This window comes from Carassius auratus, chromosome 28, assembly GCF_003368295.1.
Source record: "Carassius auratus strain Wakin chromosome 28, ASM336829v1, whole genome shotgun sequence".
In the NCBI taxonomy this organism is placed as follows: domain Eukaryota; kingdom Metazoa; phylum Chordata; class Actinopteri; order Cypriniformes; family Cyprinidae; genus Carassius; species Carassius auratus.
Genome location: NC_039270.1, coordinates 17,539,293 through 17,564,863, shown reverse-complemented (window position 1 = coordinate 17,564,863; position 25,571 = coordinate 17,539,293). Strand labels below are relative to the sequence as shown.

Genomic DNA, 25,571 nt, shown 5'->3' with positions numbered 1-25,571 from the left:
GAAAGCCTATTTGTTCTTGAGCATGACACGTTTTGTATTAAATTATTAGCAAATGTAGGTTTTGTTGACTCGTCACTTGAACTTATATTGGTTTAAAATGAAACATTATTTTGAAGTTACAGTGAAATATTCAGTTGTCATGAAAAGTATTTTACAACTGCAAGCTATATATCATATAATAAAATAGTAAATTAATAGAATCATTACGTATATTAATTTACTAAAACTAATATTTGGGCCCATTCCATGTTGTGGCTGTGTGTAGCTTTCGCCCTTTTGTTTTCGCACGATTTCATTACAGAAATGTACACCTATGAAATCCCATTATCTGTACCCTTTCTTTAGCATAGTTTGAAGATATATTAATCTTATTCCATTTTGTTAAGCTCAGAGATTAAACTGTGTTACCCAAATTATTTTAAGATGTGATTTTTGTTTCTCTTAATTTAGGGGAAATGTAATCTTTTGCTCTTCTTCAAAGTATATAGTTTCTGAGCCCACAGCTGTTCACTCATTAGAGTTTACACACATTTCACTGCTTATTTGTTGGGGGGAAATGTCTTTGTTGTTTTAGGACCATACTATGGAAAGTCTTTTTAACATTTTATCCATAAACTGTACTAGTATATTTTTTCATGTTACTAGTACTTATTTTTTAAATTCTAGTATCTTTTCCATTAAGTACTAGTACTTATTAACTGTTAGTGCTTTTTTTTTTAGGTACTAGTGCTTATTTATTCAGTACTATTACTTATTGATTAAATACTAGGACTTATTAGATACTAGTACTTAATTCAATAGTGACTAGTAATTTTTGTTACTAGTAACAAATGTAACATTTTTGATGTTGACTTCTATGGGGATCAGTCATTGAGATATCAGGTATTCCGTTTGGACTACGATTACCATACTGGACAGAAATGCAAATTTAAGAGGTACTAGTATCTATTAAGTTCAGGATATCTCTGGTCTGAAAAGTTACTAGTAACTATTAAAATAAGTACAAGTTATATTTTTGTTAACAAGAAGACTATAATTAAATACTAGTCAGTATTGGAATTAGTACTAGTATCTTATAAATGAGCACTAGTATCTAATGAATAAGTACTAGTAACTTTATAAAAGACACTAGTACCTATACTAATGAATAAGCACTAGTACTTGATGGAAAAGATACTAGTAGCCTATCTAAAAAAATAAGTACTAGTAACATGAAAAAATATACAAGTACGGCTCATAGATTAAATGTTGGCTAGGTTTGCCATACTGTACCATATTTTTAAACGAGTCCCCTTGTATTTCACTAGTGAACTACATTTCCCATGATTCCTCGTGTTCCGAATTTCAGATAAAAACATCCTGAAAATAACGGTCGGTTGACAGACTGTCGCAGTACAGGGGAGGCGCGTTCATGTAATCGTGCTCTCCGAGCAATACAATATCTGGAGTACACCTAAATAAATAAACCATGGCTGAGGGCGACAATAAAAGTGCAAATCTGTTGGTAAGTGCTCTGTTAATGTTCCGTTTCACGGGCAGTTCGCCTGCTGTCGAAATGTATGTCTTATGGTTGTCTTCTTTAGCAATATGCCACGCGGACATCTACTGCGGTTATCTCAACATTAAACATTACATGACACAATTAATCTTAATTTTCTTTAATTTAGTAAATGTTGGTCTTGTATATGCTCCGAACCGAAGGTAAGTTAAACGCAACGGAAATGAACTGCGTGATAAGGTGTTAGCAAGCTAATCAACTCCGTGCTAACAAAACGGATTACTCCGTACATCTAGCGTCTTACTAAATGGTTTTTATGGATAATTGATTTATTGGTTTGTAATGTATTTAATATATTGCGTTTTTCAAGTATTTGCTTTTGAGTTTTGCTGGGGTTAAGCTTGACGAAAGTCTTGACATCCTGGTCTAGATTTTTTTTTAAATATTTTTTTAGATTAAGTTTACATTCGTTGTAAAGCCTCCAAGAACTATGTTGATGTTTATGCTTAAGCCTTTTAAAATACACTTTAAAATTTTAACTACATATAATTGTACGTGATATATCCCAGATAAAGGAAGTAACTTAGCTGGACAGACCCTTTAAATGTGGCCTGCTGGTTTGAACACAGGATTTCATAGTCGCTGTTCTCCTAAACTTCTTATATATTTGATATAAGTTGGTGTCTATTTAACATTCTTGACATTCCAGCTGGACTTGCCCATCACATGAATTCATGACACTCCCATTGTACAACGATTTCCGATAATGCCGTGTCGTCTGTCGTAAGAGAGCTCGTTGTTTTGACACCGTTACTGACTGAAAGCTCTTGTCCAGGCTCAAGAGACGAGTCAGCTGGAGGAGCAGCTGCAAGGATGGGGAGAGGTGATCCTGGCTGGAGATCAGTTCCTGCGCTGGGAGAAGCAGTGGTACCCAGCAGTGTTAGTGGGTGCCACCTCAATCCTGTTCATGTGAGTCATTAGAGCTGCTTCTTGAGCAAAGGCCTAATCTTAAACTTCAGTTAATAAGATAAGGTTACACACTGAAAGCTTGAAGTATTTAAGTTTTTTTTTTTTTTTTTTCTAGAGCCTCTGATTATATAGGTTGTAAGACATTGTAAACGTATGCTCTTTATAATATTCTATTATGATGTTGTAATCTGATCTATTTGATATTCAGAATGAGGTCATGAATGCCAGGGGACTTATTGCTTGTATACAGTCATTTGCATTCTGAAAGAATAGAATACTATTTTTGAATTTAGAATAATGTTGCCAGCAGGGATGCACCATATTGGATTTTGCCAATATTTTCCAGCTCATTTTGGTAGCTGATAGCCATTGCCAATACCGATATATTTCCTTTTGTTTGGATTGAACAACAAGTCTCTCCTATGTGGAAATTATCAACATTCTTTTTAAATTTGGTTAGTTTTTAACAGGAACTTTTATGTTGGAATTAAATAAACGATAATGAAGTTCTTTTGTAATGAAAGTACATGGAAGCTTTATAAATAAATAAATAAATTGAATATGACTTGCTGGATTTTTTTTTTTCTTTAAAAAGATGAAGTAGTAACCATTACGTTTTATTTTAAGATTTAACATTTGTAGATGGTCTGAAGCAAAAGCGCAGTCAATCCAAGTGTGAAAGCACCCTAAGATGCTTACGTTTATATAAAAAAAAAAGTGTATGTATGTATGTATGTATGTGTGTATGTATATATATATATATATATATATATATATATATATATATATATATATATATATATATATATATATATATATATATATATATATATATATATATATATATATATATATATATATATATATATATATATATATATATATATATATATATATATTATAGTGTGTGTGATATACTTTTTAAAGGAAAGTTCTTAATAGTGATGTCTTTTTATAAGAATGAGTTCCTTTTTTATTCTTCCTTCTTTTACTTTCAGAAACATCCTGTGCTATGAACTAATCATGTGTCACTGTGTTTTTTTTTTTTTTTTGCTGTTTTTTGATTAATTGCGTACAGTTTATGATCTGTTTTGTCATTGGCAGGCTAGTATACTTCTTGGACCCCTCTGTGCTCACTGGTCTGTCCTTCACTGTCATGATCCTGTGCCTGTCTGATTACTTGGTGCCCACTCTTGCCCCCCGTGTTTTTGGTTCTAACAAATGGTGAGTGAATGGATGACTGCAAGCCCTGCTTTCACCCACAGGCTTTAAAGTTACAATCTCATCATCTACTAGCGAGGTTAATCAAATGGCATGTTTTTCTTCAGATCCTCTGGGAAGAGACGTAGGTATTTGCACAGCGTGTATGTTCTTGTCTCTTCTGGTCTCGCCTGACAAGTTCCCTTGCTCTAGTTCAGGAGCCGGGTCTCTGGTGTCTTTGAGTGACAGCTTGCAGTTGCTGCTGAGTGTCCAGTGTCAGGCACAGTGTTGCTTTGACTCAGCAGATCTCCACTCTGCACTGAGAGGTCTTGCTATGCACATCACATTCTGCAGAGCGAGTCGAGATCAGACCCCTGGCATTTATTTATTTTAGTATCTGGCAGCTTCCTGTGGCTCTAAGTTTTAAGCCTTCAATATGGTCATGTTTTATGCCCAGAAATAAAATGCAATGGCTAAGCAGAAATCAAAACAGATTCCCTCTTCGTTTAGGAGTAAACAATTCTGATGTGTTTGTGGGGCCTGTAAAGACATTGTTTATTGTGCATGTTTTCTGAGCACTATTTTGTTCCTGCGCAGGACCACAGAACAGCAGCAGCGTTTCCATGAGATCTGTGGGAACCTTGTGAAGACTCAGCGCCGTGTGCTTGGATGGTGGAAACGTCTGTTTGCCCTGAAGGAAGAAAAGCCAAAAATGGTATGCTTATTTGACAGCACCTTCCTTGTTTCATGTCTTCGAATTTACTAGTGACTCATAAGCATTTCACACTTGAACCAAGCTACTCTTTCACACCACTGAGTTGTCTTTATCACTGTTGCTCAGCAGTAAGAACAAACAAACACAAGCCTAGCCCTACTTCTACATAATTAAGGAGCACTTGAGCCCCTAAGAGAACATTTTTATGTAATGTTCATAATCCTGAAAAAATCCATGATGTAGCTTATTAGAATGCAGTTATATGACCATTAAATCCAAGATATGAGGGACAAAAATTACCTTTTGTTGGTTTTTGTCGAATACATTTATGATATTTATATCATATCATGTAGTTTAGCAAGATCACTTGAGCAAGAGTGCTGGTTTTCCCGAATATCTAAAACTGTAAAGGTAATATTTTAGACACAATGTTGTCAATATCATCTGTTTTGCTCAATTTCACAAAAGGAAATAGTTCAGAACAAAGCCACAGCAAAACTGTTGTTTCTTTCCCTTTAATGAATCCAAATATTTAAATGAATCAAGTGAGCCAATGAGTTATAGGGATAGTTCACCCAAAATATGAAAATTCAGTAATTAATTACTGTTCTTCAGGTCATTCCAAACCCGTAAGACCTTCTATCATCTTCAGAACACAAATTGATCTTTTTGGATGCATGCATTGTGGTATTCTTGAGAATTGCGGAAGAGAAAAAAAAATGCTGAATAAAGCGATTTGTTTTCTTTTGTACACTAATATTCTCGTAGCTTCATAAAAGTATGGCTTACCTCTGATGTCAGCTAGATTATTGAACTATTTTGTTGAGTTCTGTGCACTGCTTCCTCTCTGGGCCTTGAAAGTGGTAGTTGTGTTTCTGTCTATGCAGAGTCAGAAAGCTCTCAGATTTCGTCAAAAATATTTTCATGTGTTCTGAAGATGTCTTGCATGTTTGGAACAACATGAGGGAGAGCAATTAATGACAGGTTTAATTTTTGGGTGAACTATGCCTCTAAAGACCGTCACTTGCTTTCTCAATGGTTGACTGAATGAATCGCTCATGGAGACAGTGAGCAGATAATCGAAATGATCCGATGTTGTTCAAACCAAGTAGCTTGTGCAAGTGAAAGCATTTGTGTATATTCTTGTAATTCCTGTAGAAAATGGTCTCTCTTGTTTTACTTCTCTGCAGTATTACCTCTCCGTCATCAGCAGTCTTGTGGCTGTGGCCTGGATCGGACAACAAGTGCATAACCTCTTCCTCACCTACCTGATCGGTATGTACACGGTTTATATAGACTAAAAGTTTACCAAGTTAAGCAAACTGCTTGATGAAATCCCCTGAGATGAAAGTGTTGTATAACATTAGTACAATATGCTGCTCATGTCCTGTCTCTTACACCACAAATGCATTCCGACTTTCTAGCAGCAAAAAGACTGTAAGATCTATGACACGCCACAGTGTGCAAACTGTAGAGAAGTCACTGTACTTTATCAAAGCTAAGCTCATGCAAACAGTGACTAGGCTGCTCAACAAAGAGGTCCTTGTATATAGGTCACGCAAAGCAATCCGGAAATATGCTGCCACTTACCCTCCCTCCACATAAGGTTGTTAAATCTCTTTGTACCAATTAGGTTTAAGTCATTTTTCATTTGGGATGAAAGTGTTGTATCCATTATGAAGTGAATAGTACTTTCAAAAAAAAAAAAAAGAAGATTCCAGTCATATCGATATCCCAATAAGAATAATTGTATGATATATAGAACAAGAACTGTAAGAACTGAACAGTAGCTCTTATTCAGTGTCTGGGGTAGGTTTGTACCTCCACAGGGCTATTGTATTAGTGATTGACCACTCATGTTCTGTTTTCTATCCACAGTGAGTTTCCTTCTGCTTTTGCCTGGCCTCAACCAGCACGGCATCATCACCAAATATACTGGCATGGTGAAGAGAGAGGTCAACAAACTTCTTAAACAGAAGGAGAAGAAGAATGAGTAACAGATTAGGCTCTAGTGAAAAGTGAAATCCGGATAAATTTAAGTGTTAAAGTGTCATCTGCCCCACTCAACGTCAGATCTCAACAGACCAATGCAAAGCCTGAGCTGATCCAGTAAACAGCTTAAATGTGCGCTGATCTCTCTTGAGGTTCTTAGGTATTTTTTCTTTTGTTTTAAGGTTTCATTTCAAATTATACCTTTTTGTTTTCCATGAAGTATTTTTTTTTTTCCAACACTGAAATGTTGCGTTCATTTCAGCCGTTTTACGTCAATGTATAATTTACGTCGTAGTAAATGTGTTAAGTCTGTGCAAAATCTAAAACAAGCTTAATTTCATCTCATTCATTTTTAAATTGAAGCATCTACCAAACTTTAACTTTATTTAATTAGAAGCACAGACCTCATCATCAGTAGTCTTCTTTCTCAGATGGTTTGGAAATATGCATTTCTGCACTGTTCTGAAAATTGCACTGGAAAAACCGAACTGGAGTGTTTGTGTCGGGGAGCTGTAGACCCGTACTGCTGTACTAGTGCTGTGTGGACCTCATTACTGTCCTCTAGCTCTAGCCTCTTCCCAATCCAACACCTGTTGCTGGGCTGTATATACATGTTCATTTTCTCTCCTCATGTTTCTTTGTTTCTGCTGGCTTGTCTTAAGTTTGTCTTCTCTCTTCTCTCTCTCTTTTAACTCTCATTTTGTGTTTGGGCGTGTTCAGCACAATAATAAACTGATTGAAAACTTTTTTTTCCCAAATCATTGTTTTTGTCAACTATTTAAAAAAAAATCAGTTTTAGTGATAAAGCTGATATAATATGTAGATGGTACTAGATGAAGAAAAAATAAATGCAAATTTGAAATGCTTACTTGGCAGAAAACACACACATATACAACGCTTGTATATTATTTTAAATTATAAGAAATCATATTTGGGTTAGTGTTAAGTATTATTAATTAGTATTTGCTAATATTTAGCTTTTACTTTAATTTTAGCCCTCTATTTCGGTTTAGATTTAAATTATAGTAACTTATTCAGAGACCGAATATACCAGATAATTACATACCTTCAAATATACCTCTTTTTTCAGTTTTCTTAAAGTTTTGAAGACCTACATGCAGTGTAGAACTTTATTTGACTTCTAACCACTACAATGAAATGTCTCGAGTCCTTTTGAGTACTTTTTATTAGTTATTTATTGTTGCCATGTTTAGTATAAATGAAAAGAGTCCCTGTTCATCTCCCAACGCCGAGCTTCCCACAGAATGCTCTCCCCAGACTGTCTTCTGACCGGCCCGGGCCCAGCTGCTGCCTTCTCCTCTCCTGTAGCCCAAAATAGCAAAATGCCTGTTTGCATGGTCATTTATGAGAGTCACTTGCATACTGCAACACAAACTTCAGCATCTACTTTTGTGTAGATACACAGTGGCTAAATTACCTGTGATAATATTATGCCTGTGCCAGGGGACTGGCTGTCCACATGCTTCATTTGTTTGATATCTTTTGGAAGTGGTGCAGTGCACGGTTTGATATGTTGTCTGGTACAGTGTGGCCTCGGCGGGGTTGGTGACCTCTTTCATCACGACCCCCTCCCTGTTCTGTGTCCTGTTCTGTAACCCCACTCTGTGCAGGATGTAATGCTGTACATATGCATAACAACATCCTAAGCAGGGCTTCAGGACCACACAATTTACAAATTAAGCAATGATCCTTAGTACTAATTTGGTATTTTGAGCTGGTACTTCTATGTGTTTTATATGATTTTCACATACTCAGTAGCTTCAACATCCTACTGTGAAGATGTACTACTGCCTTCAACTGAATAAAGACTTCAGACTTACTGGTATGATGTCCCTTGGGCCGTGTACATCTCTGGAGTGTGTCTGTCCTCCTCGTGACACAGGGATGTGACTGAGCTCCAGCTTTCCATCATACTGAGAGGAATGACATGGATCTCGGGGCAGAAGCACCAGCGCTTGACCATCGAGGCCTCTCCCAGAAAAATACTTTTATTAAACAGAGTTGAAACGTTAGTTCCTGTCAGCAAAATTATTTTTATTTATTTAGTGCTATTTTTTTTTTTTTTAATAATAGCACTATGAATTAAGGTGACCAATGACTATATTTTAGTTTTCCTAAAAGAGGACAGGTGGGGTGAGGGGCTGGGGTGTAGTTGCTTGGTGGTTAAAGTAGTGCCCAAAGTAGCGCAATGACCATATCCCAAAATATCAAAACTCTAAATATGTCATTTCCATACTTGTTTTTTTTTTACAGTCACAGTTTTATCATAGGCAAAATGCTAAATGTGTCAATACAAGCGTTTCAGTCAAATGTAATTTATGCAACATTTCAAACCTTTAACCCAGGAGGGAAAATCAAGCCATGGCAACAGATTAAACATAGCCCAATTCCATGGGAAAGGTCAGATCTGACTGATCAAGTGTTGAGAGGAGAGATGGCTGACAGATCATGCTGGAGGATTTGCTGCTCAACAGATCCTGAGCTCATTGACAAATATCTGATCTTCCTTTACACAGAGCAGGTGTGATCCGAAATAGAAAGTTAGAGTGAACAGTGGGCGCTCATTCAGAAGAAATTCAAATACGAAATTAAATACGAATTCTGCACCCTTGACAGTTTATGCACCCCCTCGTTTAAATCGCAGAATTAGGGATAACCGGTTGCACATGCCTCCCAGAACTATTCAGAATTTTCAGCGTTATATGTGTAATGTTCTAATGCTGTTCCTAATGCGCTTTTCTACCAAGGGGTTGAGAAAAAGAAAAAATGCGATTATCCAATGTTAAGCTGATAGCTGGCAGCGTGCTCTTACCTCTGCTTGTGTAGTAGAATAAATGTCTTTAGTCTGATCGCCAAGAGTCAGAGTGCTTTGATGCATTGGCCGTTTGCCCCGTGCGCACGGTGTCGGTGTGCAACTGGGACGCTCTTTGTTTGAAGTCATCTGATGATTGCCTTCAGCACATCCCATAGACACAACTGCAGTTCTTCTTCTTAGAGATGGCACGACTCTATAAAACGAATAAAAAAAGGAGAATTTTTGATTGCCGCCTTTCCACTAGGACTGAAGATCAATCACTGTGTGATCCTGTTGTTTCACAGCAGGCGCTAGTAGCAACGCCAAAACAAAAGACTTCTATCAAGAACGCTATTAACGTAAGAACGCTATTAACGTGTCAATACTATTCTCAGTATTTAAAATAATAATAACAACTTAGAAAAGTGGGGTAAATGTTATGAATAATATTAATATTAATAAGTTGTACCACTATTTGAGAGCACAGAAATGTCCAGTTCTGTTCCTGTATGAGATCAGCTTCTCTGAGCACAATTATAAATGCATGCCAAAAAACACATTTGACATGCTTGCGTTTGAATGGTTCTAAAAATATATGCCTCTATACAGTTTATATGTTAAAATGGCAGTGGAAAAATTTACAGAATGTCACTTTTAAGTGCTTTCTGCTCCGGCACATATGATTTATAAGAATAACAACACTTTTAGAGTTGCATCCCTCTTTTTCATTTGCGCATAAGTACAACTGACAGTAGGTCTGCAGTTGAGAGAAACAATTGACAATTCTTCGTAAATGATCAGGTGTTTTTATTGCATTAATTGAAAAGGCATCACACATCAATTTGACAAAATATTTGTATTTTATAATGTACAATCAGCACACAAACATTATTGGCATTGCTTAAAAAATTTAAGAGATTCAATAAACTTGAATCTTGAATCAATCGTAAATAATTTCACATGTTTCCCTTGATATATTCAGTCACAGTACAACTGAACTCATCTGACACAACCTTCCTTCAGATTGAACATGAATGCTGTGTGCTTTTTTCTGTGATAGATTAAAACTTTTTCACACTGAGGGAAAGTGTACAGCTTTTCATTGTGACTTACGGTAATATATGCCTCTTAAAGTTTCCTTTGTGTGGGAACATCTTTCCACACTGAGGGCATGTGAAAGTTTCCTCTGTGAGTTCTCATGTGATCATTAAAAGCCCATCATAAAGTATGTTTTTGACCTCTGTTCCTGCTCTTGTTTTCATTAGTTTGATACAGTCTATTGTTTGATACAGCGCACTACCGCCACCTACAACTGTTAGCGTGAATTAACCTTTTACTGTCTATGGAATTAACCACACACACAACACCCTTCATTCAACTCTTTTTATTACAGTACAGTAAACATTTACAGTCACAATGAGCAGCATTTCTGTGAAGCATGCCAAAGAGTACGGGTAATCATATTTTGTAAATACATTAATTTTTATATTTAGTTCCATAAAGACTAGCACCAAAATTAAAAACACAAAATTAGGAAAAAAAAAAGAAAGAAAACAAATCAAAATGTGACAGGAAAAAAATGAAAATATATAAAAAGAAAGTTCTATTCAAATCGCATGTGTTTAATTATTATTATTATTATTATTATTATTATTATTTTAATGCACATTATATTATTTTCTATACAGCTAGCTAGATCTTGGAATTTGCTTGATTGAATCATCAACAAGGATTGTATACATTCTTGACCAGGACAATTCTACTTTGGAAAAAATTAATTAAAACAAATAAAATAAAATACAAAAATGCTACTTTTTTTTTTAAATATAGGCTATTCCTCTAGGTGCATGCTTGACCCTCTCTAAATATACTATAGAGCATCAGAGAAACAAGTGCGCAGCCATCTTCAGAAATCTGTCTCTGAACTTTTTGCAGTAGCTGGATACCACCTTATTTTTCTCGTAAGAGCAGGATAGCTGGATAAGGCCAGTTAGGATACAGCTGTGGCTACTGGGCATGCACACATCAATATAGCATAATTATTTTAACACTATACAACAATAAAACATAACAGCTTGTTCTGCTGCTGGATATGGCAAACTGGTGCATCTTACCATATTTTTTTAAACTATTATCTAAGTTATGAACACACCGGTTTGTGGATCACACAGTTTTACAGTTGACTATATGTTGTTTTTCTTCTCGTTATTTCTCTACAGTGGCTAATGAACTGGAAGTCTCACACATTTGCAAAACAAGGCTTACTTCCATATCGAAAAATAAGGTGGATAGCTTCACTGTTAAAGAGTAATCCGCTGGCTGTAGTGGATTTACTTGTAGATTTAACACAACTTATGTGCATTGTAATGTTTGAAGAAGATTTCAAAAATAAATAAATAAATAAATATCAGTAGACCTGGAATATTTTAAACTGAACAGTTCATTCAGAAATCCTTCACACTGTGGAAATAAAAATAGAAGGCAGAAGACGATGAGTGCAGCGCTGAAAAGAGGCGGAGCTACAGAAGGTCTTTATTTACATTTGTGTATTCTAATATATGTACAGTTTTCCAGACTCCACCCTCACTCCCTTGGTTTTCTGTTTTATTTCCTTCCCTTACACTTTCTTTAACAATAAAGTACTAGATGCACAAACTTTCTGCTGCCATTTAGACTGAACGAGAGCTTATTCACCACTAAAGGTTGTAGATGCAATGGTAGAAACGCAATCTTTAGGCATATCTGGCACGATCTGGATTTCAAGGGAACATGACTGAGGCACGCTTAGAGAACAATGCTTTTCTCTGTGATAGCTCAGACCTTTTCTCGAGGTGAAACTGTTTCCACACTGAGCGCAGGTGTACGGCTTCTCTCCAGTATGCAGCCTTACATGATCTACCAGGTTTGCTTTCTTAGTGAAACTCTTTCCGCAGTACAAGCACACGTACGGCCGCTCTCCCATATGGATTTTGTGGTGTTTTATCAAATAATCGGCCGTGGCAAAGGCTCTGCCGCACTCGGAGCACACGTGGGTTTTCACGCCCTCGTGTATTTTCTGGTGCGCTTTGAAACACAGGAGCCACAAAAAGCTTTTCCCGCAAACCGAGCAGACGAAAGGTTTCTCGTTTTGATGAATCTTCAAGTGTCTCTTTAGGTACGACTCTAAAACAAAGGTTTTATTGCAGTGCTCGCAGGTAAACTCCCTTTCTTCCGAGTGAGAGTGGCGCATGTGGATTTTCAGACAGCTTGCCCACGCAAAACCCTTTCCACACTGAAGGCATTTAAAAGGCTTCTCCTCCGTGTGAATTCTCATGTGAGATGTAACGTTTTGTTTACTGATGAAGCTCTTTCCACACTGAGGGCAGGTGAACGGTCGCTCTCCGGTGTGGATTTTGATGTGATCCTTAAGGTGTCCTTTATTCAGGAAGCTCTTTCCGCACTGAAGGCACGTGTGCAGACACTCTCCAGTGTGAAGTTTGATGTGATCCTTAAGGGTTCGTTTAAAACTGAACCTCTTTCCACACTGCGAGCAGGTGAAGGGCTTGCCTCCATCGTGACTCAGTAAGTGACTCCGAAAGTGCTCGTTGCGTTTGTAACTCTTCCCACACTGAGGACAGACGAAGCGCTTCTCGTCGCTGTGAATCAGTACGTGATCGTTGAGGCTTCTTCTGCGTGAGAATCTCTTCCCGCACTGAGGGCAAGCGAACGGCTTCTCTCCGGTGTGAGTTAACATGTGATCGTTCAGGTGGCCTCTGTGGGCACACTGCTTTCCACACAGAGAGCAGGCGAAAGGTTTTTTGGCTGTTGTCTGAGTGCTGCTTTGAGAGAGATTGTTTTTTCCTGTTTGGGGGCAAATCAATGATTTTTCTCCAGTGAGGACATCATGAGCTTTGTGAAGCTGACGTCTCTCCTCCATTTCATTCAGAGCTTGACTTTCCTCTTTCACTTCCGTCAGGCCTGATATGACAACAATACATTATTAAAAACCAACAGGAAAAAAAAGAATTATTTTTTCATTCAATTATCTAATCAGCTCTAACTGGTTACATTAATGCATCACAATAATAATAAAATAAATAATAAGAGAGAAACAAATAATCAGAAATAGACACCAACCTTCCTGGTGCTGATTTTCTGCTGTGCAGGGTTCTGGATCAGATGTGTCATCATGCTCCTCTTTAATAAACATCATCTTTAAAGTTGCATATCTCCTTGATATATATTCCTGCTTATTCCGCTAATAACGAGGACAACGCCAATATGTCTAGCGTTTTATTCAATTTGATCGTAATTGTGTCTTTCTGCTACGACAATACGTCTGATGGTTAAATGTGTGTGTTTTGAAATCAGTATCCAGGGACACAAGCTGTCATTTAAAGGGCTGCGTTGTCATTGTCTTGTTCTTGTGATGTTGGCAAGCTCACTTTATGCGCAGTGCTGCCACTAACTGGACTGGAGGATGAGAAAAAACTCTTCTTTATCTTTAGCTCCCCTTTATTTTCCCCTTTTTTTTATTGAACAAACATTTTTATTTAAATAATAAAATGTTTGAACTATATAATTATATTTAAAAAATAAAACATATCTGTTTTATGTCACATTTTAAAGTTTGTATTGTTTTTAACAACAAAATTTAAATTGCACCAAAAAAAATAAAATAACATAATCATAAAATAAATGCACAGCATTTATTGCACGTTTCCTTTAGAAATAATAAATAAACGAACAAATACAGGTGGATCTCAATAAATTAGAATGTCATGGAAAAGTTCAAATTGTTAACTCATGTATTAAATAAATTCAGTGCACACAGACTGAAGTAGTTTAAGTCTTTCGTTCTTTTAATTGTGATGATTTTGGCTCACATTTAACAAAAAAAAAAACAATTCACTATCTCAAATTAGAATACTTCATAAAATCAATAAAAAAAAAAATAATAAACATTTATTGAATTGTTGGCCTTCTAGAAAGTATGTTCATTTACTGTACATGTACTCAATACTTGGGCTCCTTTTGCTTTAATTAGTGCCTCAATTCAACGTGGCATGGAGGTGATCAGTTTGGGGCACTGCTGAGGTGGGATGGAAGCCCAGGTTTCTTTGACAGTGGCCTTCAGCTCTTCTGCATTGTTTGCCATCAACCAACTTTTGGTGCTTTTGGCAGTGTGCACAGGTGCCAAATCCTGCTGGAAAATGAAATCAGCATCTTCAAAAAGCTGGTCAGCAGAAGGAAGCATGAAGTGCTCCAAAATGTCTTGGTAAACGGGTGCAGTGAGTTTGGTTTTCAAAAAACACAATGGACCAACACCAGAAAATGACATTGAACCCCCAAATCGACACAGACTGTGGATTCTTAACACTGGACTTCAAGCAACTTGGTCTATGAGCTTCTCCACCCTTCCTCCAGACTCGAGGACCTTGGTTTCTAAATGATATACAAAACTTGCTCTCATCTGAAAAGAGGACTTTGGTTTGGACCACTGGGCAACAGTCCAGTTCTTCTTCTCCTTAGCCCATGTAAGACGCCTCTGACATTGTCCGTGGTTCAGTAGTGGCTTAACAAGAGGAATATGAGATCTGTAGCCAAATTCCTTGACACTTCTGTATGCATTGACCCCAGCCTCAGTCCATTCCTTGTTAAGTTCACCTAAATTCTTGAATCCAGTTTGCTTGACAATCTTCATAAGGCTGCGGTTCTCTCGGTTGGTTGTGCATCTTTTTCTTCCACACTTTTTCCTTCCACTCAACTTTCTGTTAACATGCTTGGATACAGCACTCTGTGAACAGCCAGCTTATTGGCAATGCATTTTTGTGACTTACCCTCCTTGTGAAGGGTGTCAATGATTGTCTTCTGGACAACTGTCAAATCGGCAGTCTTCCCCATGATTGTGTAGCCTAGTGAACCAAACTGAGAGACCATTTTGAAGGTTCAAGAAACCTTTGCAGGTGTTTTGAGTTGATTGGCATGTCATAATATTCTAATTTGTTGAGATTTGGTGGGTTTTTGTTAAATGTTATCCAAAATCATCACAATTAAAAGAACCAAAGACTTAGACTACTTCCGTCTGTGTGCATTGAATTTAATACATGAGTTTCACAATTTGAGTTGAATTACTGAAATAAATGAACTTTTCCTCGACATTCTAACTTACTGAGAAGCACTTGTAAATAGTCTTCTGGGAATAGTCCACACGTGTTTGATTGTGGGGCTGGCTGCAGTGTCACACGATGTCCTGTAGATGGCAGTAACAGGTCTCTCAGTGAATAACTGCATCCGGAAATACAAAACAGTCGTTTGCTGTTGTTGCCCCATGCGACGGAATTGGTGAAACTGAATGGAGCAGTAACATATTCTGTTAGAAATATGCCCGTTTGTTCAGCTTATAAGTGCAAGAATCGCTCTGATGGATCTTATAAAGAGGCATACAAAAGGGGCGACTTTTCTTTTCACACGTAAGTTTGAGATGTTTGTTGCAAGTTCCAAGTAACAAAAGTCAATCCTCGGATGTAAAGTCTCCTAATCAAAACATACATCATGTATAACATATGTTTTAATATCGTGTAGCTGCTAATCAGAAATAATCGGGGATGCTACAGCTTTGGCAAAAATACATTTACAGACTTATTTGTGTGTTTGTTCTTGTGTTGTGTGTAATGAACAAACGCAGTTACAAACTCACAACTAAAGTATTGTAAATGTAATCATTTACGGGACTGCTGTCATCGTAACGGTTTGTCTTTGCGCAGTTATGCATTTTCGAGGAGCTGTTGATGTTGTTTGGCGGTAGAGAGTTTCATTTATTCCAGTGAATCGATTCTTTTGAACACGTTCACTAAAAGATTCATTCACTGGTTATTTTTGCATGTTGTCTGTAACGTACATGGCGACAAATGTCTCTGAGTGGCATTCATGAATACAGGTAGGTGAGTTATCATTTTTGTAACATTGACTTAATCAAACTGTAGAAAAAAAAGACCACAGTAGTCTAAATAAAAACGTTATCTCGTTACATCTCAGACATTAAGTATTAGACTTAATGGATAGTTCAAAACTCAGAAATTACATTTTTTTCATTTACTCAGACTCTTGTTCAAGTCCATAAGACACAAAAATTAAGATTTTAATTAAACCCCGAGACGTTTCTGTGGGCAACCTTTCCTTTTAAGTGACAGATAACGATTGGTTGTTCACACACACACAAACAAATGTTTCACTGAAGCACTGATGTGAAGCAGCACTGGGGGTTTCCCAGAGTACATTCTTTATCAATAATACTGTTTGTTTATACAGCAGTCAGAGCTGGACGATAAGGAGGCTCAGAGAGAACAAGCAGAACAACAGACAGCTCTCAGCACAGAAGGAGAATGGGTCTCCATCGCGAAACGGAGATCCCTAGACGCGTCCATTAGGTGGCAGTACTCCCAGTGTTCAATCTGTCATTAAACCCCACCAGAAGAACAGTTTCCGGAAATACACAAAATATGTCTGTTCAACGTTTGAAATTGCTTTGGAATTGAACAAAACAATGCCGGTGTGTTCAGCCTATAAGTGCAAGAAGCGTTCAGATAGAGAGTATAGAGAGGCATACAGCAGGGGCGAGTTTTCTTTTCACAAGTAAGTTGTGCATTTATAATATCTCATGTTCGTAAAGTTCCGAACAAACCCTCAAATAACCCGCTATACAATGTGTATTTAAATGCACGCATATTTGTCCAGCATTGTTATGGTTTTGTGACGCATGCATCAACACTCTTATGCACGTCTCTCTCTCTTTCTCTCTCTCGCTCTGTGTGTGTGTGTGTGTGCGTGTGTGTGTGTGCATGTGTGCGTGCGTGCATGCTCCAGGTTCCCGCTAGCTGACGGCTTGAGAGTGAGAGAGTGGCTCCGTCGGATGAGATGGCAGAACTGGTGGCCGACTGGAAACTCAGTCCTGTGCTCGGATCATTTTGAGAAGGATTGCTTTGAGCAAGTGGGCAGTCACAAACGACTGCGCAAGAACGCTGTCCCGACTATCTTTAACTTCCCAAAACATCTGCAGTGGAAGGCAAGTTTTGTGCATGTCTTTAAAATTGTGTGACTTGTAATTCAAATACCCGTTGTTTTTTAGTTTAGTTTTTCCTGCTCACAGTCCCCGTGTTTTTTTCATGATTTGTATTTGTGCTCGTCCACACACAGGTGCCAGCTGTCAAGAGACGATCTCTGGTATGTATGGGACATTAGAAGAATCACTCATCATCACTTCAAGTAAAAAAATTGAGTAAATGCATTTACAAAAAGCAGTGGTTCTTTACATCCAAGTATTTCCATATAATTGCTGGTTTTCCTTTTCAGCCTTTGTCATGTAAATATTTTGTGAATTGTTGGTCTTATGCAGTTTATGGTGTATAAAATCTCGGGAGGAACTTTTAGGTCAAAGGGGTTTGGCTTACAAAGAATGCAGGAATATAAAATCTGTGTCCTCAGTTGAGGACCATTGTTTTCAATCTGTATTAGAAAGTCTTTCATCTTTTCTTTTATTTGACATTATTCATTTGTTTTGTGTTTTTCAGAATCGTAAGCCGGTTGAAGTGCCTATCAAACCAAAGCCAACCACAGTATCAGCACCAGTAACACCGCGGTACTGTTTGTTAGCCTCTGTATTAGTTACAGTTTTTTTCTCTCTAGTCGTCTTACTAACTGTCTCTTCTTCATGGGTTTGATAGGCTCGAGGGGAAGTTTGTTCGTGTGTCTGTGGATGCTGATGGCTCCAGCCTTGGCCCCTTGCACGCTGGCAGCTTCCATGATGACTACTGCAAACCACAGGTTAACAGTTGTTGATGTGTGTCTGTCTTTTGTACAGCATCTCATTCACTGACCAGTTAATGTGTTTTCACAGAGCTTTCACTGGATGAAGCTTTCAGAGGGTGATGATGAGGCTGATGATGAAGAAGATGATGATGATGATGATGATGCTAGTGTATGTAGACCTGTACATTATAACAGTCTGTAAATGTAGAAACTTAAGCCTTACAGGTCTGGAAATAGCCTCCTGAATGGTGTTTTAGCATTGTTATCTTTTTATTCTTTATATGAATGTGCAGGATCCTGGAAATGATGATGATGATGCACCTCTTGAAACACCTGAAAATCCAAACTCTCCGTTTATCCGGGTATGCCTTTTACAGATTTCTGCTTTTCTTTTGTCCTCTATCACAGTGGTGGTTTCTGTGTGAAGACATGATATAGTAATGAAAGTGTGGCTTACCATAGTTTTACCTGTGCATTTTGATATTCTTTTATGGTAATTTTTCCATGTAGGTGACAGAGAGATGGCAGTGGCTGAGTATAGATGTAACAGGGCCTTTTCAAGAAAGCAAAGGCCCCTATAGCCACATCGTGGTCATCTGTGATTATTACACCAAGTGGATTGAAATCTTTCCATCAGAAAAGCCTAATTCTGATTCCATTGCCCTGCTTATGTGTGATGCTGTTTCCCGCTACGGGTTTCCTCTGGGATTCCTCACACCTTGGGGTGCTAGAGGGATTCAGGTCCGAACGGTAAGTCATGATTCATGCAGTTTTCATTCTTTGTCATTGTATTTTTATTCATTTAAATGTGCTGAAAGGTTATTTCAGTGTCTCAATACCATTGAATTTCTGATCAAGGTTAACAGAGCACTCAATAATATTCTGATGATAAAGGACCTCTCCCTCGTCTCTCGGCATCACCAGGCGTCGCAGCTTGAACCCCACACACAATACCACATTGTTAAGTAAGTTGAGATGTGTTTGGACATAACTCATAATATTACAGAGCATAGAGTTATTCTGAAAAATGTATGGTATGGTTTATTCTTACAGTATGGTGGAAGGTCTGGTGAAGAAGTATCCAGATAGTTGGCATGTTCATTTGCCTGTCAGCGTGCTGCGCTTCAACTGCAGTGTGCACCCAGAAACCAAACACAGACCTCTGTCACTCCATCGCAGTGAGGGAACTAAACCTTACACATCACCCAGAGATCAGCCAGTATGTACTGTGATATTGCAACAGCTTTGTTCACACTGGCGGCTCAAAACTATTGTGTTACTGGTTATGATTATGTCAAGAATCTGCAGCGGAATTGCTTTGCTTTGTGTAGATATGGACATTTATTTTTATTTTATCAAAACGTATGTATTTTCAAATGCTGAATTTTCAGCAGCTGTTACTCCAGTCTTCAGTGTCCCATGATCCTTCAGAAATCGCTCTCATATTGCTGTTTAAAAGTATTAAGTTATTTTGAGAAAAACCTTAAAAACCTCAGACTTTTGAATGACGGTGTATGCGTATATTATTAAATTTGAGTGTTTTGCTTTTTTTCCAAATCAAGCTCAGTGAAGATGACCTCGCAAAATACACCTTCAAAATCCAGAAACCAAACCCTTTAAAGGAAATCGAGGCTCTGAAACGAATATTCCGTGAGTTTGATCATCTCATATCCAAATCTCAGTTTACCTGTGTCTGTTTCCTCCACGTCTGTACTAATTATCATTCAACTTCTTGTTAACACAGGAGAATCAGCAGACTGCATTGTCATTTCATAAAACACAAAAGCAGGTAAGTGTGAATGAACAGTTCTGTTATTACTGCATAAAGATATTGTTGTACCTTGTCATTCAAATTCATAAATGAAAAGAATTGCTGCCAACAAAACCAACAGGGTGTTTTGTCTCCTCTGTTGCTAGTGTGTCTGCTGTAACCGGTGTGTGGCTTCAAACTGAAGGTCCAGTGAAGAAGAGGCACAGTACACACCGCTTGGGCGAAGGATGAAAAATAATGAGCTGTTAAAGTCAGACTGAGAGAGAAACCCGGACTGAGATCTTTTTTGTGATTTTCATATTGAAATAGTTGGCAGCATTGTGAATACATACCATTAAAAGGTATTAAAGAGAGTAGTACTAGCTGTAAATAAAAATAGTTGGAACGGAGTGGGATAGACATGTTTTTCTTTAGTCATTTGTAGTATTTGTAAATAACGATTCAAGCAGATTGAGCCAGCAAGAGAGAATCTAATGTTAATAAATCCACAAATACTCCTGTGAGTTGCAGGCAATCCTAAAGGATATTGTGGAAGCCTGAAATGAAGTGTGCATGATTGTTGTTGTTTTCTTTTCAGATAAATCTTTTATAATGTTGCCTCAACATCGAAGCCCTTACGAAAATTAACCATGGTTTAAAAAAAAACAAAAAAACACCTTGGTTATTGTAGATAAACTGTAGATTTGCTACACTAATCATAGTTTAACCATGGTATTTGTAGTAAAACTCTGGTTCTACAAATGCTAATAAACCAACAACAACAACAAAAAAAGTAAACATGTTTACTACACTTTTACTATAGCAAAACCACGATTAATTTTGTGAGAGAGTTTATTCTGTCAAGTCTTGCTCAGAATAAACTGTGTATACTCCTGATGACGTCATGTCTTTGTGCATTTCGTATCTGTATTTGTGTGACCGGTCATTTTTTTTTATCAAATGAATAAATAAGCTTTCAATTGATGTATGGTTTGATCGGACAATATTTGACTGAGATACAACTATTTGAAAATCTGGAATCTGAGGGTACAAGAAAATCTAAATACTGAGAAAATCCCTTTTAAAGTTGTCCAAATAAAGTCCTTGACAATGCATATTATTAATCAAAAATTAAAGTTTGATATATTTACGGTAGGAAGTTTATATCTTAATGGAACATGGTCTTTATTAAATATCCAAATGATTTTTGGCATAAATGAAAAAAATATAAATTTGCCACATTCAATGTTTTGTTAGCTATTGCTACAAATATACCAGTGCTTCTTATGACTGCTTTTGTGCTCCAGGGTCACATTTGGAAGCCACACATTCTACAATGTGCACGCTTCTAATGAACACACTTGGCCAGTGATCCCACTGATAACAATTGTTAAAGCTACGCCATACAGTGCATTCTTAAGCACACGATTATGCATTAGAATGACTTCACAGAAATAGACAAAGCTGTATATTCAGCTTCATAAAATGGATAGTGCCTGTGCAACAAGTGTTAGTTCAAACATATGCACTGAACAGTGTGAGGCCACTAGGGCGCGTCTCCGGCACAGAAACGAGTTCACGGCGCAAAGACGTCTGGGATTGTGGAGGACCGGCTCGAGCGCTTTGATTTCCGCAGTGCAGCGTGGGATAGTGGAAGAAGTCAGCGAAACACTCGGAGAGAAATGGTGAGTGGGGAAGCAAATCAGTCCCAGATCGAACGAATTCTTTCGTTTTTGTAGTTTGAAAATGTTTCTGTGACGGATTAAACGTAAACTAGCCGCTGGTTGGAGGGCTAACGAGTGTGAACGCTGCCGTTACACAGTCCTCTTTGTTTCGCAATATTTTTAGCAGCCCTGCTAACATTCCCTGCTAAATCCGCCCCGTTTAACGTTACTAATTAGATTGCGACTACATTGCGCTCGACGACGGTTCTGTCGATCAGTATTCTAAACCCATGGGCAGTCAGTTTTCTATCGCTTGTGTGTGAGCTGAAGCCGAAGTGTGGCTGTGACCGCGGTGTTGATTTCAGGACAGATCCTGTCACTGGTCGTTCTGGGCCCGGCCTGTTTAGGTGACCATCTAACTTTAGTCATTTAATCTGTCCGCGCGATAAATGATATTAGATAGATAATCATCAAAAGATTATCAAGTTTAGATGAGTTGCTACATGTTTTGTCCTGCCGTTGTTACTAGCTCCAGTTTGCACGTCCATTTTTTAAAGATAATTCGGTTTAGCCGCGTTTACAGTTATTATCATTTAATTTTCATCACCTCGTAATGCTGGTTAGCTGTTTGAGGTAAACAAACCGCACAAGTGTTGTCAGTAACTGAGTCAACAACAACAGCTACTTAACACAACTGCAGCTGTCAGAGTTGTGTTTGTTGTGTATTTGACATGTTTCAGTTGTTCACCGTCTGCTTTTCTCTTTATGGTTTTATTTTTAAAACCCCTGTGGTTTTTCAACCTGTAAATTACAACAAACACTGCTTTTTTTCTTTTTCGGGTGTTGAGAGTTAAAGAAGTTCTAAGATGATTGAGGTTTAATTTTGTTGTGTGAAGGACAAGAAATGTTCTGTCAAAACTCAAAGGAGCAATGAGTTTAGGTTGTGGAGGGTTGAACTCGGTATAAATCGACATCTGTGTTGATGGTGAGAGGATTAAATCCTTGTTTTTCTTCAGGATGTCTTTCTGATGATCAGACGTCACAAGACAACCATCTTCACGGATGCCAAGGAGTCGACCACAGTCTACGAGCTGAAGCGGATCGTGGAGGGCATCCTAAAGCGAGCGCCAGAGGACCAGAGACTTTATAAGGTGAGCGAAGAAAGTTTTCATCATGCTGTTGGTTGTTAATTGATGTATACATGTGTTATAGCTCTTGCAGTATATCCTGACGGTTGTATGTAGTGGAGTCATTCCTGTTGTGAAGAATTAAAAGCATTCCAAGTTATGTAATTTCACACCATGTTACAAAATTTGGAGTTAAATTTTTTTTTAAGAGAAATGAATACCTTTATTAAGCAAGGATGCATTTAATTAATCAAAAGTGACAGTCAATACACTTATAATGTTGCAAATGCAAAAAAGCTAAACTGTTATGACCATTAATAACTGCAAAATGTTTCTTGAGCAGCAGATCATATAAGAATGAGTTCTAAAGAAAGAGTGTAGTAGTGCTGAAAATCACTGGAATAAACTACATTTGCGAATATTTGAAAATAGAACAGTTCTTTAACTTGTATTGATTATTTTAAAATACAACTGTTTGTGCTGTATTGTTGATTAAGTAAGTGCAGCCTCGGTGAGCAGACGAGCCTTCAAACGTTTTGAACGGTAGTGTGTGTAACCTAAACTAATACCACAAAACATCACAGAATTAATCAAATCTTTTGTTAATACTAGTTCAAACATCCCAAAGTTAAGAAAACCCACAAATAATAGCTTCAAGGTTTACTGACCTGTAGATTAACAAAACACATTTACAGGATTAACAGAATAGAAAGTGATAAATGACTTCCTTTAAACAGCATTCTCCTTTGTTTTAAACATTTGTACACTAAACGTTATTATATGTGTGTGAATATGGGAAAAAGCAAATGGATAGCAGTCTGCTCGAACTCACTTTGTGTTCACTTTGTGATAAAATACAACAAACTAATAATAATCCATTATTTAAAAAACTGTGAGTTTAATACTTTATTCAGTGTTATTCAGTGACAATAAGTGTGCACATGAGCAGCATAAAAGGAATGACCAGTTTCTGAAACACAGGCTGTTGTGAGCATATCATGTGCTTTATTAAATGATCTGTCCACGTCCCGCAGGATGACATGCTGCTTGAAGATAGTAAGACTCTCGGAGACTCTGGGTTCACAAACCAGACAGCCAGGCCTCAGGCTCCGGCCACAGTAGGACTGGCTTTTCGCATCGGTGGTGAGCTCTTGTTTCGGTCGCTTATCTCATGTCCTGCTGTGTGATATTTGGTGATCTGAATTTTCCTACCGTGTCTGTCCCTTCTATCACAGATGATGCTTTTGAGCCTCTGAGAATAGAGGCCTTCTCCAGCCCTCCTGAGCTTCCTGATGTCATGAAGCCTCAAGACTCGGGCAGCACTGCCAACGAACAAGCCGTGCAGTGAAGGAGGAACTGAAGATAAAGGGTTGGGGGGAGGGTGGGGGGAGACAGCGGGGGTGAAGAGTGTCCAAAACAGCGGACAAGCAAAACACGTGTGTTTAAAGATGGTGGTGCGTCTTGAGTTACAAAAGGAGGGGGAAAGCATGAGTGAGAGTGATCTTGTGTGATATTGTACCTTTGCTGGGAATCTGAATCGCTCTCCCTGTTCCTCCTCACGTCCCATCGAGCACTAGCAGCTTACTCTCACTGTATTGTCGCAAACCCTTCCAATGTTCAGTGTCTGCTCATCTACAGGTTAATCCACCAATCACAACGCCCCATTTTGATTTGGTAAAGTTTCCCTTGATTTCTGGATGAATTTGCTCATCTGTCAGACAGCTGTTAGTCACCCGTCAGAGGTGGTTAGATATCGGAGTATTTAACCCCGTGCTTCTTATTTAATTCAAGCAAAATGTTATGTTTGGGAGAGTTTAACGTTTTGTGCTTTTTGTGTGTTTCAGTCTGATTGGGGTGGGGTGGGTTTGTGTTTGTGGCTGTTAAGGTTTTACAAATGCCCACTTTACTGATCGCATTTACAGTACGCTGTTGTGTGTTAATGACTATTGATATTATAATAATTCTTATTTAGATCCTGCATCATTTTATTGGGCTGCAGAAGGCCATAAGCTGAACAGTTTTATGTTACCAACCTAATATAGTGTACATGCACATCATGGAGCATCCTGAGCAGCAGAGTGGGCATGGATGCCTGCAAATGAATACACAGCACATGGTTAAGGTGAATTCTGACATACAGTGGTTTCATTGTAAATACATTTTTCCACTCGCTTTGTTGCTTCCTGAAGTGTGTTTTGCTTTTCTTTACAGTCGTTTTGTTGGAGGAGTGTGGTGGTGTCCGCCTGTTTTCTTTTGGAATATTTGTTTGGGAGCTTTAGTATTGACATTTAATTCCCTGATTTTGTGTTTAAATCAAAGGGGAGTGTGAATGCTAGTCCGTTTTTTGTGTGAGTGTGTGTGTGGCATTTTAAAATAGTGGAAAGAATCAAGTAAAAATGTAAAGATCAATAAGCATGAAGCCTTTGGGCGAAGTTGCTTTAACAAGTGAATGTTTAACTTTAACACAAATGCTGAGGTTGCGTTCATCCCAAAAAAAACAAAAAAAACAGAATCCTAATGTTTTTGCAAACTCACCCTTATTCTTCTCAGTGATGGCGATGCTCCTTCACAGTGATCTTGCAAAAACAAACAAACAAGAAAAAAGTTAAAAACAGAAAAGAAAATCATGCTGCAGTATCTGTAACTGCATTTAAATGAATTAAAATCAGCCCTTTTCCACTCCTTGTCTAATGTTCAACGACTGTTTCTTAAGGGTGTTGCTTTTGGGGTTTTAGTTTTTTTATTAATATGATTATTAATAATAAATGTGAAGATATAATTGCCACAATACAGAATAACAACCAACAATGGAAAAAGAAATGTGAAGTGCAAAAAAAAAGATGGGAGGAAATGTGATTTCTAATGGGAATATTTGCATTTATGAGTCTGAAACTTAAAAGTGAAAGACTTCTAAGATTAGGTTATGTTTCTATATTCGTAAAACTAAACGCATTACACACAGTCATATCTGTGGAAAAACTTTCCCCAGATACTTCTGTAATCCGTGGGGGTTTAGGTGCCCTCGCCTGGAACTTTTCAATGAATCGGTTAAAC

General features: G+C 37.8%; 5 protein-coding genes across 7 annotated transcripts; 3 read left to right on the top strand and 2 right to left on the bottom strand.

Moving 5' to 3' along the window:
• Positions 1-1,347: 1,347 nt before the first annotated feature.
• LOC113047055 (ADP-ribosylation factor-like protein 6-interacting protein 1) lies at positions 1,348-7,120 on the top strand. 2 transcript variants are annotated; one of them, XR_003276190.1, is made up of 7 exons: positions 1,348-1,504; positions 2,334-2,467; positions 3,572-3,691; positions 4,265-4,382; positions 5,573-5,657; positions 6,261-6,915; positions 6,946-7,120. XR_003276190.1 is itself a non-coding variant. In XM_026208306.1 (6 exons), the coding sequence occupies exons 1-6, from the start codon at positions 1,469-1,471 to the stop codon at positions 6,377-6,379; spliced, it is 612 nt and encodes a 203-aa protein (XP_026064091.1). In that variant the 5' UTR covers positions 1,348-1,468; the 3' UTR covers positions 6,380-7,120. The 2 variants fall into 2 exon arrangements, 1 of the variants encoding a protein (XP_026064091.1); XM_026208306.1 differs by having other exon boundaries at positions 6,261-7,120.
• Positions 7,121-7,473: 353 nt separating this feature from the next.
• Positions 7,474-10,435, bottom strand: LOC113047054 (uncharacterized). Its single transcript, XM_026208305.1, has 4 exons — positions 9,208-10,435; positions 8,216-8,380; positions 7,813-8,014; positions 7,474-7,697 (listed from the first exon to the last, which is right to left on the bottom strand). The coding sequence occupies exons 1-4, from the start codon at positions 9,361-9,363 to the stop codon at positions 7,585-7,587; spliced, it is 636 nt and encodes a 211-aa protein (XP_026064090.1). The 5' UTR covers positions 9,364-10,435; the 3' UTR covers positions 7,474-7,584.
• A 512-nt stretch (positions 10,436-10,947) lies between these two features.
• On the bottom strand, positions 10,948-13,567 carry LOC113047053 (gastrula zinc finger protein XlCGF57.1-like). The gene is made up of 2 exons (XM_026208304.1): positions 13,306-13,567; positions 10,948-13,146 (listed from the first exon to the last, which is right to left on the bottom strand). Exons 1-2 carry the CDS (start codon positions 13,379-13,381, stop codon positions 11,876-11,878), a joined length of 1,347 nt encoding a protein of 448 aa, XP_026064089.1. The 5' UTR covers positions 13,382-13,567; the 3' UTR covers positions 10,948-11,875.
• A 1,896-nt stretch (positions 13,568-15,463) lies between these two features.
• On the top strand, positions 15,464-20,631 carry LOC113047052 (uncharacterized). 2 transcript variants are annotated; one of them, XM_026208303.1, is made up of 14 exons: positions 15,503-15,641; positions 16,480-16,803; positions 17,035-17,233; positions 17,365-17,391; positions 17,739-17,806; positions 17,892-17,991; positions 18,065-18,145; positions 18,270-18,338; positions 18,487-18,726; positions 18,835-18,941; positions 19,030-19,195; positions 19,539-19,626; positions 19,721-19,765; positions 19,894-20,631. In XM_026208303.1, the coding sequence occupies exons 2-13, from the start codon at positions 16,715-16,717 to the stop codon at positions 19,750-19,752; spliced, it is 1,266 nt and encodes a 421-aa protein (XP_026064088.1). In that variant the 5' UTR covers positions 15,503-15,641; positions 16,480-16,714; the 3' UTR covers positions 19,753-19,765; positions 19,894-20,631. The 2 variants fall into 2 exon arrangements, with proteins under 2 accessions (XP_026064087.1, XP_026064088.1); XM_026208302.1 differs by lacking the exon at positions 16,480-16,803 and having other exon boundaries at positions 15,464-15,641.
• A 655-nt stretch (positions 20,632-21,286) lies between these two features.
• LOC113047051 (elongin-B-like) lies at positions 21,287-25,203 on the top strand. The gene is made up of 4 exons (XM_026208301.1): positions 21,287-21,411; positions 22,407-22,541; positions 23,552-23,660; positions 23,753-25,203. The coding sequence occupies exons 1-4, from the start codon at positions 21,409-21,411 to the stop codon at positions 23,863-23,865; spliced, it is 360 nt and encodes a 119-aa protein (XP_026064086.1). The 5' UTR covers positions 21,287-21,408; the 3' UTR covers positions 23,866-25,203.
• Positions 25,204-25,571: the final 368 nt, after the last annotated feature.